General features: G+C 40.1%; 1 protein-coding gene across 1 annotated transcript in view; it reads left to right on the plus strand.

Annotated features, from left to right (window-relative positions):
* Window positions 1-16,539, plus strand: part of LOC123768688 (nephrin) — a 293,699-nt gene that overhangs the window by 232,915 nt on the left and 44,245 nt on the right. The window contains 1 exon segment of the mRNA XM_069316344.1: window positions 5,590-5,734. Within this exon segment, the coding sequence (XP_069172445.1) occupies window positions 5,590-5,734 (145 nt within the window).

A 16,539-nucleotide genomic window follows, 5' to 3' on the forward strand; every position in this document is an offset into this window, starting at 1 on the left:
GACAACTGAATTTATATTCATTATATAAATAGAACATAAATTGAGCGATTAAAATATAAATCCAAGACATAATGCAGAAATATTATCAAGTTGGATAAATTTTGATTTATTTAACAAATAGGTAAATACTAAGTTTGGAAATTGGTTTGCAGATCTGATGAACAAGTTTCACATTACCATAAAATAACTAAACAGACTGGAAAGTTTCAAACATAGGTTGCAAATACCTAAAAGTTAGTAATTAGATATATATTGACGCTGCCTTCCATTCACGAAAAGCCTTTATGCAGATTCCTTTAATAATGTTCTTTCAGATAAGTCCATGTTATGTTATTTTTTAGAATAAGTTAGATTAGTTTGGAATATATGAGGTTAGCCTGGGTTTAATTGGATTAGTTAGTTTACAAAAAGTTTTTTTGAGCATTATGTTAGCCTCTGTTAATCTGGATTGTTAGGGGTATTTTTGGTTTGGTGGTACTTCCGGAATTGTTTGGTTTATCAGGATTATGTTTGGTTAATCTAGATTAAATTAAGGTAGGTTAGATTAGGTTCGGTGAGTTAGTTCTGATAAGGTTACTTTACCTCAACTCCCTTACTCTGTATTGCAACTATCACCCTCCCCTACCCCTACATTCCCTACACAATATTCCTTCCCTTCCTCTCCCTCCCCCACTACTTTCCGTCTCATTCTCTTTCACACTACTTGCCTCCTCACTCTAAAATCATCATACACAATACACGCTCCTGCACCCTACATTCTCTCACAATATTTCCTTCATCACCCTATTAATATCACCCTGTTATCCTTCACCTTCTGCCTGTTCCATCACCCTGGACATTCATAACCAGCTTATCGGTACCACATATGACCGTCCTTGAAACGAGAGTAATATCCCTTTCATTTTGCTCTGGATGTGAACTAAACCCTTATTCATCGCCCAGGATGTGAACTAAACACTTATTCATCACTCAGGATGTGAACTAAATACTTATTCATCGTCCAGGATGTAAAGTTAACCCTTATTCATCATCAGGGTTATGAAGTAACATTGCGTCCACCGTCCATTTTCCAGACGAGATATTTCCTAAGCGAGAATGAAAATTGCTTTTCCCCTCCTCCCTTGCTGCCAATCATCATATAAATCAAACATAACGCAATTACGTATGATGGATTATTCATATGAGCTTAAAAAATACACCATCAGCTGCATACGTTGATGGATTCAAAGACTTTTGACAGGGGGCAGCGATTCTGAAAAGCACTCACAGAGGTCACGAATTGCGGAAAAAAATATAAAAAAGTAATTTTCATATCACATTTTCTTTAAATTCATATCTTGACTGGTGCTTAAAGTGAAATGCACGTCTGGAGGGATTTAATAGGAAATTACTGCTGGCTATATCTCCTCAGCCTGCAACCTGAGTGATGGGACTAGAAGCCGCAACCAGTTAATCAGTAGATGCAACTGCAGGAATTAAACTGGATCAATTTATCGTTATTATGCTAGTTATGGTGATGATTGGAATTATATTGTTTATGACAAAAATGGTAATGCCACTGACTACAGCCACAGAGGGCTCAAAAAAGTAATATTACCAGTGAAACGTTGGTAGGAAAACTAAAAACAGTGTTAAATTTATCATTTATCAGCCTCCTGGGTGTGTGTGTGTTGGGAAAGAAAATAATAATAACAAAAATTAGTTAGTAGTTACAATTGATCGATTGACAGTTGAGAAGCGGGTCGAAAGGGCAGAGTTCAATCTCTGCAAGAACAACTAGGTGAATACACACACACACACACACACACACACACACACACACACACACACACACACACACACACACAAACATATGTATATATACATGCACAACCATAATCCCTCCCCCAAACACACACCAAAAATAAGCAAAGTTTGTTTGCACCTGATGCTTTTGTTTCCTTATCTGTAAGTAAATATCTGGGAGCTGGACATTTATTGCTGGCTTCATCCATGTTTGTACTTGAGAAAAATATAGTAGACATAACAGATAAAACAGGTCACGACCATGAGCTAACAGCTCGATCCTGCAGGTAAAAATAACTGAATACAGACAAGTGAATAACCGTAGTCATCTACTGAGAATAAAATCGTACGCAAAAAAATATCCCAAATTTAGATGCTTTGCTTATTGGGTCATGATCGCGTTAATCTGTTAATGCCACCGACACATAGTGAACAGTTTCCCGGAACTGTGACGCCATTCCTCCCTTGTGACTGCTTCGACTGAGAAAAATTTGCCATCACGAACTATATTTGGATTTTTCTTTCGAAAGTTTCAACGAAAAATCGGACTTGTCTTGTGTAGTATTATGTTATACTTAATGAAGTTGTTACTGCTAGAAAGACCTTGAATTTTACGTTTGTCTTCTTTTCGTTGTTGATGTAAAATGTTGTCACATGATTTTTTTATTATATATATATATATATATATATATATATATATATATATATATATATATATATATATATATATATATATATATATATATATATATATATATATATATATATATCATTTATATCAGGTCATCAGACCTAAGACTCAACAAAGACCACCTTAGTCCTGATCAAGACTCCTGTCGTAGTTGGTAGCGTGTGGTACTGTCATCTCAAAACCACAGTGTACCTAAATTTCCCAGTAAAATCTAGTCCGGCCTTCACACCTGTTGGATATGTCAGTTTGATTGACATTACAATAGCCTGTGTTGCTGTTAGTTTTGCATTTGAACTATTGCAAATGCACTTGCAATTGCAATATTAACACATAGATGATAACATTGCAATATTCGCTTTGTTTATCATGAAATGGTTCAGAATTATTGGCCTCGTTTTACTATGTATACGTTATGTATACACTTGTTTCAAGTTTATACATAGTAAGGCATAGTGGGAGACAAGAACAAGAGGAAGAAGTGTGAGGTACGACCATGAGGAATGAGTGTGAGGCAGGAATATGAGGAGGGCGTGTGAGGCAGGAACGTGAGGGAGTATGAGGCAGGCACATGAGGAAGGAGTATGAGGCAGGAGCACGAGAAAGCAGTAGGAGGCTGGAGCATGCGGAAGGAGTATGAGGCAGGAGCATGAGGAAGGAGTGTGAGACAGGAACATGAGGAGGGAGTATGAGGCAGGAGCGTGCCTTAGCGTCAACTTGCCGGATGATTTCACAAATCCACATGCAATATGATAATCAACCCCAGTATTACCACCACCATCCCCCCCCTCTCCTTGCTCCTACAACTATCACTCCCACCATCACCCTACTTGCTGCTCACAACCACCAGTACCACCATCACTGCTTTAGCTACTATAAAACACCACTATCACCATCCCCCCTCCTACAACCATCCCCCTCCTACAACCATCACTGTCGAAGAAGCTACCACTACCACCATCTCCCATGAACACCTGAGCCACCACCATCCACAAATGCAATCACCATAAGGAGAGGACTACGACACTTGTTACAATAAAGAGACAACAGCAACAAGAGCCGCAGCTGCTGGAATGAAGAGTGGATAAAAAAAGAGCAGCACCATGTTGGGAGACATCATCAGCAAGAAGAGTAATAACAGAAAATAAAAGCAACATCAAAATCAGGAACATTTACGACACGAAGAACAGTGACAGGAATAGAAATAGTTACATCAATACCAAATATAGCAGTGATAGCAAGAAAACAACAGCAGAATCAGCGCGAGCAGCAGCATGAGCAATGACAGTGCTGGAAACAAAAGCAGAATCAGCGCGAGCAGCAGCATGAGCAGTGACAGTGCTGGAAACAACAGCAGAATCAGCGCGAGCAGCAGCATGAGCAGTAACAGCACTGGAAACAACAGCAGAATCGCCGCGAGAAGCAGTATCAGCAGCAGCGACCACCAGCAGGAAAGAGAGGTAAGAGACAAATGTGGGTCGCGCCCTACACACACTACATGTTATAAGGGGCCAAGAGGACGGTCCTTCCCTCCGGCTCACACAAGCAATATTGATCTTTACGCACGCAAGGTTTTATAGCAACATAACCTCGCAAAATCCAGCAGCACGGCGAGTTTCTTGTGAAAATTTTTGGGCCATTTTTGCTGCATGCTAAACTCCGAGAGTGCTGCTGCTGCGCCTCAGGCTGGTCTTGCAAAGTCCGCTTTCCTGAGAGATGCTTTCCTTCTTGTCGTCCGTGTTCGCATATTTCTCGCCTGTCAACATCGCTGGAAGTGAGCAGCCCGAGAACTGGATGCCAGTCCTCTGAATTGTTCATGTATAACGCTGCTTTCTCCTCTTCGTGAGCCTGACTAAATGTACTCTCTCTTTCTCTATATGTGTGAAGGAAACAGTTTAATTTAAATGGAATTACTGGGCTGGTCTTTCATTTACAATTTACCAAGCACTTTATAAATTTGGTGTTGATAATTATAGCACTGAAGAGAGTTACTGGCGAAAGTAACTGAGAGAGAGAGAGAGAGAGAGAGAGAGAGAGAGAGAGAGAGAGAGAGAGAGAGAGAGAGAGAGAGAGAGAGAGAGAGAGAGAGAGAGGAAAAAGAGCTGCTAGAGCATTTTCACCTTCTGTGATCTCCATCCTGGTCGACGTCTCTTTGATCTTCGCAAAATTGAGAATAAAATGAAATCGTCCAGTCTTAAGCTGCAAGTCCATCAGTGAGCGTTGTTTTATGGAAACGTGTTCATTGGTATATGAAAAAAGTTGGTGGAATAGATGCCTACAAACATAAATGTGTGTATAAAATGTTAATTAATAAATTAACATATTAAATTTTGGTTGGGAACTGGTAGTTTAATTATGTTATTAATTATTTCAGGTACAGAGAGAGTGCCTAAAAGCGTGTTTGGGGCCTGAATGTGTATTTCTGCGTGAATGTGTGTGTTCGTGGTCTGAATGTATTTGTGGTCTGAATGTTATATTTCAACACTGAATGGGTTTTTTACTGAATGTTGTGCAATAAATATGTGTTTCTGCGTAAAAGTGTGTTTGAACCTGAATATTTGAATCTGTCATTATCTAAAATTAAAAGTGACTTATCTTCCTAATAACACCTAAATATGTACAACTGCTTTGTGATCACATATGTACATGTTGGCGTACGTAATTCTAACACACTTTAGCTGGGTTGATAGCTTATATATATAAGTGTATGTGTGTGTGTGTGTGTGTGTGTGTGTGTGTGTGTGTGTGTGTGTGTGTGTGTGTGTGTGTGTGTGTGTGTGTGAATGCAGGGATGGATCCAGCGCATCAGACATGAACCCATTATCGGTATACCTAGGCATAAACAAATATAAACTACTCTATTGCCATAAACCACTGTAACACTGTAAACAAAAAACAACACTACTATTTCTATCAATGTACCACTGATATATCCCTCTCATCGAACCACAGAAGCAACACCAGAGAAGCACAACACCCCAATGAACCACAGTACAAAAAAAACATCACTACCACCTGTCACACTGAACCCACATCATCACCATCAATGAAGTCCAACATAAATAGCCATGAACCAGTACTCGAAAGCATGTATGTGTGTGTTTTTCTCCCCTCAGGTAGGAAGCGTTCGAGGTTCGGGCGTAGAGAGCAGGATCATGGTGGTGGGCTCAAGAACGCTCCAGGGGGCTACCCTGACCTGCCAAGCCCTCAATAATAACATCACCGAGCCCTCTTCTACCTCCCTCACCATCAACGTCCTATGTGAGTACCACAGATGGAAAGGAGGATAGACGCGAATGAGCCAATGAGGGGGGGGGAGGGGAGAAAATGAGAAAGGTTGGATTGAAGGTAGTGGAAAAGGAGGAGAAAGGAGAAAAGACACGAAGTGCGAAAGGGATCACAGGGGAAAAGGGATACAGAAAGGCACTTTTCCTGCCCAGGTCGTGAATGGATTACGGATGAACATCTCATCCACCTCTCACACCACCTAACTGGGAAAATAGGTGAGAAGAAAATGTGGGATTGTCGAAGAAATGAAGAAAGGTAAAGATAAATTTGATGGAATAAGTGATAACGGGGATGAAGACACTTAAGAAGAAGAAGAGAGAGAGAGAGAGAGAGAGAGAGAGAGAGAGAGAGAGAGAGAGAGAGAGAGAGAGAGAGAGAGAGAGAGAGAGAGAGAGAGAGAGAGAGAGAGAAAGAGGGAGGGAGGAAATTTCGTCTGGAAAAAACTGAGAATATTGGGAAAAGAGAGGGAGCGGTAGTGGTAAAGAAAAAGTGATCATTGGTGAGAGGAGATGAGAGAGAGAGAGAGAGAGAGAGAGAGAGAGAGAGAGAGAGAGAGAGAGAGAGAGAGAGAGAGAGAGAGAGAGAGAGAGAGAGAGAGAGAGAGAGAGGAGCTGGGAGGGTGGCGTGAGAGGCAGCTGTGGACCGACACTATCACTTCCTTGTGCAGGTTCTTGCCCCTCGGGAGGGACGGTCCAATGATCATAAAGAACAGACCACGAAAAAATATATAAGTACAAACATACACAGAACACACGCAATGGAACACTAACAATAATAACTCTTATGCATATTAAAATAATATTCTAAATAATAACAATAATAGTTACGAACAGGATAATATAAAAATACCAATCAGTGTATGGTGTGATCTCCTTAGAGCCAGCGAGGTCGGTCATGTCTCCTCATTACATCATGGAATACAGACTTTTTTTTATAAAATATTCTAAAAATATATTTCTTTGTAGTTATATTATATCGTATAATATAGCTGTTCTCTTCCCTGAAGTTCCCAGAAGGGTTCTCTGTTCCCTTCCCTGCACCTTCCTTCTATCTCAACATCTTTGAATTATTTACTGGGAAACAAACCAAGTCTACATTGTTCTAATATCTGCAGTAAGTGGCTCAAAAATGCTTGACATATTTATCATAAATGCAAATATGCTAAGCCTTAATAACCTATCGAAAGAGGCTTTCAGGGCGTAGCCCCCGAGATCTACTTGCTGACTGCCTGCCAGCCTGGTTTTGAACTGTCTACGTTCTAATTGGCTAATACAAAAGAACTACAAAATACCTGATTGTAGAGTAGAAGCAGCTTCAAGTTCCGCCTGTTTTCTCAGGGCTGTTGCCAAGTGCTCTTCCTGAAGACCACCTTTTGACCGCAAGGTTACTTGGGACCAAATTGTCTGTGGGAAGAGAGGAAAATGTGGATTACTGGCTACAGTTGCCTTTCTCCCATTAATTTTTGACGTATTTCCCTATCCACGCGAACACGGTTCATGTATAAACAATATATCTGAGGTTCAATTACTGACAGTTTGTTTTGTGAATTGCATATACAATTATAGAAGATAATATATCTATTTTTTCAGTCTGTCTGTCTGTCTGTCTGTCCAAGATTGGAGGCTAGCTTCACCTAACAGGCCTGCTCTAAGCATCGGAACGTCTGCAAAATTACTAAAGAAGTTTAGTTCCAAATGAAGAGGAAAACAGTGCTTTCCAGTAGAGTATCCTGTAGGCCCTGTGGCTGTATGTAGAACGTCGAGCTCTAAATACAGCGTCAGGAAGGTTGGTAGAGAAGCACGTGCTCTCGGGAGAGCGCAGTGTAGCTAGAATGACCGCGCGGGAGGTGGAAAGACGACCTGAACTTGCGGTAGTGTGAAGGACATTGTCGAGAGGAACCACAGCTGATGGAGAGAATTGATTGACGGTACTACGTGATGAGGAGAAAGTAACCTTTGAGTCAACAATAACACTTGAGTCAAAGATTGTTAAGGTGTTGACCAGACCACACACTAGAAGGTGAAGGGACGACGACGTTTCGGTCCGTCCTGGACCATTCCCAATCGACTTGAGAATGGTCCAGGACGGACCGAAACGTCGTCGTCCCTTCACCTTCTAGTGTGTGGTCTGGTCAACATAATTTAGCCACGTTATTGTGACTCATCACCTGCATTATTTAGGTCAATGAAGGGAGACAGATAAAATGCAGGATTCTAACCTTAGGGATGGATTAGAGAAAGAAGGAATTTTCAAGAATTCTAACTTGCGGCTGGAAGAAAACTACAATAACCCAAACAAAAAGTTGAAGTGTCGGAAAGTGACGGATGAAGGAAGAGCCAAGCATGTGGATGAGAAACCAAGTTGTTCTATAACTTGAGTAAGAGAATGTCGGGTGAACCACGAAGTGTCCTGCCCAGGAGATGAGCTAGAGGTAGGAGCGAGTTATTGTGGGAGGGAACCAGTTATAGATGGTGTATGAAGCTAGCGAAGATAGCCCTTTCTGGAGAAGGTGATAACGAGGATAGATCTGGATAAATAATCTACAAGTGGAAAGACATTTCAAGTTAAGAAAATCAATGGTATCTCGTAATGATTATTTACAAATTGGAGGACCTATTGCCTTCTCTCCCTCGAGGCTGAGGAGCATCTTATCTCCCTCCTGGAGAGTGAGGAACATCTTATCTCTCTCCTCGGTGGTGAGGAACATTTTACCTCCTTCAGTGGCGTTAAGAGATATCTCCCAGCACGCGCTCAGGGACATCGTATCTCCCAGAACGACGCTCAGGAACATCGAATCTCCCTGCACGACGCTCAGGAACATCGTATCTCCCAGCAGGATGCTCTGGGTCATCGTATCTCCCAGCACGACGCTCAGAGACATCGTATTTCCCAGCACGACGCTCAGAGACATCGTATCTCCCAGCACGACGCTCAGAGACATCGTATCTCCCAGCACGCGCTCAGGAACATCGTATCTCCCAGCACGACGCTCAGAGACATCGTATCTCCCTGCACGACGCTCAGAGACATCGTATCTCCCTGCACGACGCTCAGAGACATCGTATCTCCCAGCACGACGCTCAGAGACATTGTATCTCCCTGCACGACGCTCAGAGACATCGTATCTCCCTGCACGACGCTCAGAGACTTCGTATCTCCCAGCACGACGCTCAGGAACATCGTATCTCCCAGCACGACGCTCAGGAACATCGTATCTCCCTGCACGACGCTCAGGAACATCGTATCTCCCTGCACGACGCTCAGAGACATCGTATCTCCCAGCACGACGCTCAGAGACATCGTATCTCCTAGCACGACGCTCAGGGGCATTGTTTCCCATAAATTAAAAACTAATACGAGCACTCGTAAAAATACAAGTACGGGAGTCTTGTGCACTCCAGAAGCAGGATTCATCCAGCATTTACACACTACTTACGAAACCTATACATCTCTCAACAATCATTGTCGGCTTTTCTTACATATATTGAACAGTTTATGAGCTTTGAAACAGTAAATGGTTATTTATAACAATGAAAACTTTGATTTGTTAACTTTGGAAATCGAAAACTGCTTAATAAGTATAAATAAATAATAATTTTTTAAAGATGTACAGATTTCGTAAATGAATGCATAAATACATTACGATATTGATGCAATCAAATATTTCACACTACAGGGATGCTGGAAGATCTCCCACACTCCAGAGATGCTGCAATATCTTCCACACTCCGGAGATTAATCTTTTAAAAGCCGACGAACGCATCTGTCTACATTAAACAGGCATAAACATAAGGACAGACCTCACAACATCTGGTTCTTGCTGATTAAATTTTCACAAATTCCTTCTCGCTCCGAGCTGCATGATAAGAAAGCCGGCCGTACACGAAATACACCGATAACAGCGTGAAAACCATGTAAAATGTCATTGACTGTGATATATATATATATATTGCTTAAGAACCTGCATTAGTTTGTCTATAATCCGTCTGGTTTCCCCAAAGCATCTCATCAAATGGAAAATTAATTAGGAGCTTCCGCTCGTAAGATGAAAAGCTGATGTCATTAGCTACGCAGAGAGGAGCTTCTTAGTGAGAGACATTGAGAACATGGTGTTGCAAGATGCAACAGCAGCAGGAGATGTAAGGTCTCCTTTGTAATCCCATTATGACCGAGACGTGACGCAAAAACATTAAACACAAAGGGGATTTTAAAATAATGAAGTAATTCCTGACTCACAAGCATTTCACCCATCTGCAAGGGTGATGATGCATACTTGTTTTCACCCAGGATAGTGAATGTCGACCTGGTTGGTCTCTTTAGCTGTTGTGCCGTTAGCCACGAGGGACAATTATTAATACACAATAAAATTTAACCTTCCGTATCGATACACGCTACCATGAACATCATTTAATAATGCTAGTGCTTAAGAACGTACATTAAGCTGATATTAGGTAATAAAAGAGATGGTCTTGAGGTAGAATATTTCAGAACAATTACATTTTAAAGGTTTCAATCCTGAAAAAAACTGAGATTCGAGGATCAAGCTTGCTAGACGATAGTCAGTTGTCTGAAAGTTGGGTTAAATTAGATTGGATTTGGTTTGCTTTAGTTACATTAGGTTAGGACCAGAGATTCTCAGTCAAAATATGAGACCGTGAATGAAAAACAAAAGATTATATTTTGTAAGAAAGAGTTTCTGGACATTTCTCAATGAGGAGACTTTGAAACCACGTAATCTAAGTCTGTCTCACCACTCGTTTAGTTTCAGGTTAATGGCAACTGTTGTGGTGATGCAGAATCAACGTAGCGGAGGTCAGGATGTTATCCATCAAAAAATAAACATTGCGGCCTCGTCCCTCACCCTTAATGCTACAGCAAGATATTTTCAAAAAAGGTTATTCGATTCATTATGTTGCAGCGACACGCACCTCCCATTGTTAGACTGTCGGTGCGGACCCTGTGAGATTGGTATGGTGGTGATCTTTGGCTACAGTCTTTGGAATGGGGCAGATGATCATTGCTCGTTGCAGTTTGAAGTAAAATGCAATGCGTTGGTCGCTCATGCACAGCAAAACAAGGTTTGCATGAATCTACAAAGAACAGCTTGGTCTGACTCGTACACTTTTACAAGAACAAAAGCTTAATAATCCCTAATAAAGTGCCTTGTTGATCAAGTGAGCAGCACAAGTCCATTACCACATTAAGGTGACCTCTTTGGAATATTTTTATTTAAGGTGGTTGGGTTAATCTCAGTTGAGTTCTCTAAGATAACATATCTGAACGGTGAGGACCCTGCATGCCAGCCGGACCGCTCCCTAGCTCACACAACACCTTTAATCCGTTTCCTAATCAGTAAGAAGGACTTCAGAAGCAATGGGGCCAGATTCATGAAAGCACTTACGCAAACACTTACGAACATGTACATCTTTCCTCAATCTTTGACGGCTTTGGTTACATTTATTAAACAGTTTACAATCATGAAAACTTCCCATTCAACTGTTGTTATTTTTATAAACAGCCTCCTGGTGCTTCGGAGCTCATTAACTATTTAATAATTGGAAACAAAGTCGCCTTGATTGAGAAAAGATGTACAGGTTCGTATGTGCTTGCGTAAGTGCTTTCGTGAATTTGGCCCTTGATCTGCTGCTCACCGGGTCATTATCTGTCCACTGAGACAGATATATTGACCCCATCCTCCTGTTTTGATCGTTCTCTTTATAACTGTGTGGACCATCGTACATACATAGATGTAATGGACTATTAGATAGTAGAATTTAGTACTATTTACTTTATAGAGTCCCCCCCCCAAAAAAAAAAATATAGTTAAAACCAAGCTTAAATATCCCTAGGCCTAGTGTAGCTCATGTATGTACTATATTAGGCCTCAGATAGCGTGGATTAGGCTTAGGAATGTTAGGTTAGATTAGATTAAGTTTTATTTGCAGCATCAGTACAAAAACCTTTCCATTTTGTCAAAATTCAATAGATTTCTATTTTCTAATTGCCTTTTCCGTCCATGTTTGTAGGATGGTGCTCATTGTTACTATATGTACTACCTAAACAGAAAGATTGGATAGATACAATTAATCGCGAGCAGAATCTGAACACCTAACCTAACCTATCCCTGGTAAAGTTATACGCAAAACTATATCATACATTCAAATCAATTTATATTCGACAAAATATCATTTCGGAGTACTCGATAAGAGATTCATATTCTGACGTCCTTAATTCTGTAACTATATAAAAAGTGTACTATTATAAAAGTTTACTATTATATACTTATCTAGATACACTTGCTAAATAGTTGACCTTCGGGTTTGAGGCCTATTCTCTCAATTTTTAATCTAAAGTTACATGTTAATGCTTCAGTGTGTGTATGTCTTAGCGTATTTGTGTTAATGTCGTGATATTTTGTATGTCAGTGCCTGTTTCTCAATACTAATTTGTGTTAGTATAGAGGCCCCGCTTCCCGAGGGCTCTTACTCACTCCACTTGCCTAAAGTCTGGTAAAGCAACGCACAAACAAAAAGGAACAGTAAACTCTTTTACACCTAACATTCAGAAAAACAGATAAGGACCATAAAATTAGCAATAGCGTAAAGCATTACGCAAAAAAAGTGTGAGAAAGATTGTGTTTTTAAAGTAGTTTTGCCAAGCGGGTTGGACCTCCTCTTTTGTGTTCGTACTAGCAGCTTTAAGGTGTTTAAAATCATTGTCTAATATATTACGAGAAAGAGAGAGAGAGAGAGAGAGAGAGAGAGAGAGAGAGAGAGAGAGAGAGAGAGAGAGAGAGAGAGAGAGAGAGAGAGAGAGAGAGAGAGAGAGAGAGAAAGAGAGAGAATAGTTGATAATGGCACTACCACCTAGATGACCCCAAGCCGGATCTAAGGGGGAATTGAACTCCTGTGTATACGCTTGTGGGTCTCTTGCAGCAACGCACACATAGTAGAGAGAGAGAGAGAGAAAGAGAGAGAGAAAGAGAGAGAGAGAGAAAGAGAGAGAGAGAGAGAGAGAGAGAGAGAGAGAGAGAGAGAGAGAGAGAGAGAGAGAGAGAGAGAGAGAGAGAGAGAGAGAGAGAGAGAGAGAGCATTCAGAAACTGAATGGGTGTAAAGCAGCAATTCAACCACTCCGTTCTCCCGTCTTGTAACTCCGTAAACAAAAAATCTAGTTTTGCTTAACTACAAACATATAAACCCAAGCAACCCAAAGTTAGAATTAGGAAACACACGATTAGAAATCGTCAGAATTACCGTGTATTAATTTTTAGTATCCCTTTGCCTTTTTTATTAGTTCGGTCGATTTTCTAAAACAATGCTAAGAACGAGGCGACAGGACGGGTTGGTGTCTGCTCAGAGTCACTATGTTAGTGATTTATTCTGATGTTCTTCTTCCGTATATAAACCTGTTTATATCGGTTAGAACGAAAGTTTGATTTATGCAACAAAACAGAAAAAAATTGGTTTAAGCAACCAGGGAGTCACCTCCTACCGTTTCTCGCAAGAAGTTAACTAATGGCTCATGTTTTTCGTGAAAAACTATTTCTTTTTTAGTTCCCATCTATAACTACTCACTGTGCTCAGGACTATAGCCATGGATTTATTCTCGTGAAAATAACTGACTTAATGCAAAATAATGTGATACTCTGTTTTAGTTCTGTGTTGACAAATGTGAACTTTGATCTATATGAACATTCAGCAAGAACTTTATATAAAATAAACTAACAGTTTATTGTACGGCCTGTCTGGTTTTAATATATATTTGTGATAGCAATACTGAACTACACTGATCCACGTGCGAGTATAAAAATGTCTATTGGTTGAGAAAATGAAATTATTGACGATCTATCATTTCTCATATATGTGTTCTGTATATTATACTCTACGAATATTACTTCTGACGTCAGTAGCTTTTGATTCGTGTATAAAGGATTAAGACTCATTACCTCAGATTTATGCATTTCCCGGCGGGAACACCTGCTACGTGAATTAATGACGCAGCCGTTGCAGGTGTTTGCGTCAAGAAAGTTAACAGGATGCAAGGACAGGGTTCATAGTGGTATACTTACATGTGATTTATAATTTATTAGTGCGTACGGGGAAGTGAGGTCAAGGTCTTTAAGCCCCGCCTATTGTCCTTGTTGTAACCTGTTGCGTTATAACTTAACTATACTAGTTACTAGTGAATCTATAATTCATTATATAATGAATTATAGAAAATTCATTATATAATGAATTATAGAAAATTCATTATATAATGAATTATATTCTATAATTCTAATGATTCTATAATTCATTATATAATCCATTCATACAATTGTTGTTGGAGGTGGCTTTCACACGTTCTTTCTATGCATTCCATTCGTTGATCACCCTTACTGGGGTGCGAGCATTTCCTTGCATTTCTTCGACTCTCTCAGAGAGAGAGAGAGAGAGAGAGAGAGAGAGAGAGAGAGAGAGAGAGAGAGAGAGAGAGAGAGAGAGAAATCAAGAAGAGAAAATAAGAGAAGAGAGAATAACACTTAACAACACACAATGGAATAAATCCCAATAGAGGGAACAATAAGAGAAGTGTCACACGGGGAGGGGTTAATGGAATAGAGCACACTAGAGCACACAGGGGCTGAGGTTTACCTCTACACTGCTTCGCTCTAACCTCTACCACTTCCCTACCCTTTGCACCTGTTTTCTCCATTATCTTTGTCCTGCAATAAACCTAACTTTGTGTGTCCTGTCTGCCTTTTACTATATGATGTGCATATTCCTGAGATTCTCGCGCTCTATCATATCTACATTTGAATTTGAATTTGAAATCTTCATTTGAGTCTCTGTGGCTTATTTGGGTACTCTGCTTCCTCCTGTGTCCCTTTGTGTGTGTATCACCCGTGTTAAATAATCCCTCCTTGTCTCCCCCTGTCAATTCTCATGAGGATTTTATATATGGTGTTCATGTCTCACCGAGCTTTTCTGTCTTCCAGCGACGTCGAAGCTCTTCTGTGTGTGTGTGTGTGTGTGTGTGTGTGTGTGTGTGTGTGTGTGTGTGTGCGTGTGTGTGTGTGTGTGTGTGTGTGTGTGTGTGTGTGTGTGTGTGCGTGCGTGTGTGTGTGTGTGTGTGGTATCGAACATAGCAATATAAATTCATACTATAGGTGAAAAGTCATCCAAAACCAATCCGCGTACCTGAATGTGATAGCAAATGTGCTTCTTCCCAGAGAACAAATATGTTTTGAAGGTCAAGGTCTATAAGTTATTAACTGTAGGTGGATGTAGACACGTCAAGGAGGAAGAAGAGTGTGGGTGTGTGAACTAGGGGGAGAGGCGAGTCTGTGTGTATTCCTGAACTGTTTATATACACTTTAAATAACCATGATTATATGAACATGTGAAGCTGTTTATGGACTCTATATCACATCACTTGTCAGCTTATTCCATATCTTCGCTATTTTATTTTCAATTTATATGATTGCTCATTTGGGTACTGTGTTACCGTTTGTGTTATCTTGCTTATGTATTACCAGTGCTAAACTGTGTGTAATTGTGGGCCCTATTAATTCCATGAATAATTTTGTGGGTTAGGATCATGTCTCCCTTGCATCTTCTCAGGAACCACATATTTCTGAAGTGGTCAGGCATGTATCTGTGTGTTCGTCGGAAACAATCCGAAAGCATTACGTACAGATCCACTCAGGATCTAAGACAATCAGACAGATCGCGTAGGAACCAGGAAGGGCGGAAACAAGCAGAAAGCATTGTATTTTGGGCCAGGCAATGCCTGAAACAATCAGAAACATTCGTAGGTAGAGCCAAGCAGCGCTGGAAAACAATCAAGAACCATCACTATAGAACTGGGTAGGGCCAGAAACAATCAACATCGGCAGCTTCATCATGGCAACAAAAGCCCACTACAATAACCGCCAGCATCTGTCTCCTGGGTAATGGACGAGAAGAGATTAACTTAGATAATCCAGAACACAATGGTTGCCACTTCTCCAAGGTTTGAGGAGGATACGGAAGAAGGAAGGAGGTGGAGGCTGTGAAGGAAGGATGAGAGCAGGAAAAGATGAGACAGGGAAGTGGTGAGGAAAAGGGAAGTAAAACGAAGAAGAGGCAAGAAAGAGCTAATGAGCTTTTCTATCTTTGGGTGGTGTTATCTCCTTGCTCTCTCTACATGGAGGTTCATATATATATATATATATATATATATATATATATATATATATATATATATATAATATATATATATATATATATATATATATATATATGTATATATATATATATATATATATATATATATATATATATATATATATATATATATATATATATATATATATATATATATATATATATATATCATATTTTAATTGTTTCTGAGTGCGACTTTAAATATGAAGTATGAGAAAACTATAAACTATGGTAAATTGTATGCATCGAAGTGTCATAAAATTTCTAACTAATAAAATCGAAGAGAAATTCCTCAAAGAATGTTTGGCGTGCAAGGTCAAGATGATCCATCAACTGCGACCATAGCATGCAGAGCCAAGAAGTTTAGGTGTAGTTGCAAGAGTCTACAATTGTAAATCCGGTTAGAACGAGCGTCAAATCTCATGAGAGAAAACCTAATTGTGACCAGCATTTCGAATGAAAGACGACAGGATAGTCACTGAGGTTTGTATTTCACGTGGGTCTATTGTGGACATTATTTATAAGTTGACCAGACCACACACTAGAAGGTGAAGGGACGACGACATTTCGGTCCGTCCTGGACCATTCTC

Source organism: Procambarus clarkii, chromosome 83 (genome assembly GCF_040958095.1).
Source record: "Procambarus clarkii isolate CNS0578487 chromosome 83, FALCON_Pclarkii_2.0, whole genome shotgun sequence".
Taxonomy (NCBI): Eukaryota; Metazoa; Arthropoda; class Malacostraca; order Decapoda; family Cambaridae; genus Procambarus; species Procambarus clarkii.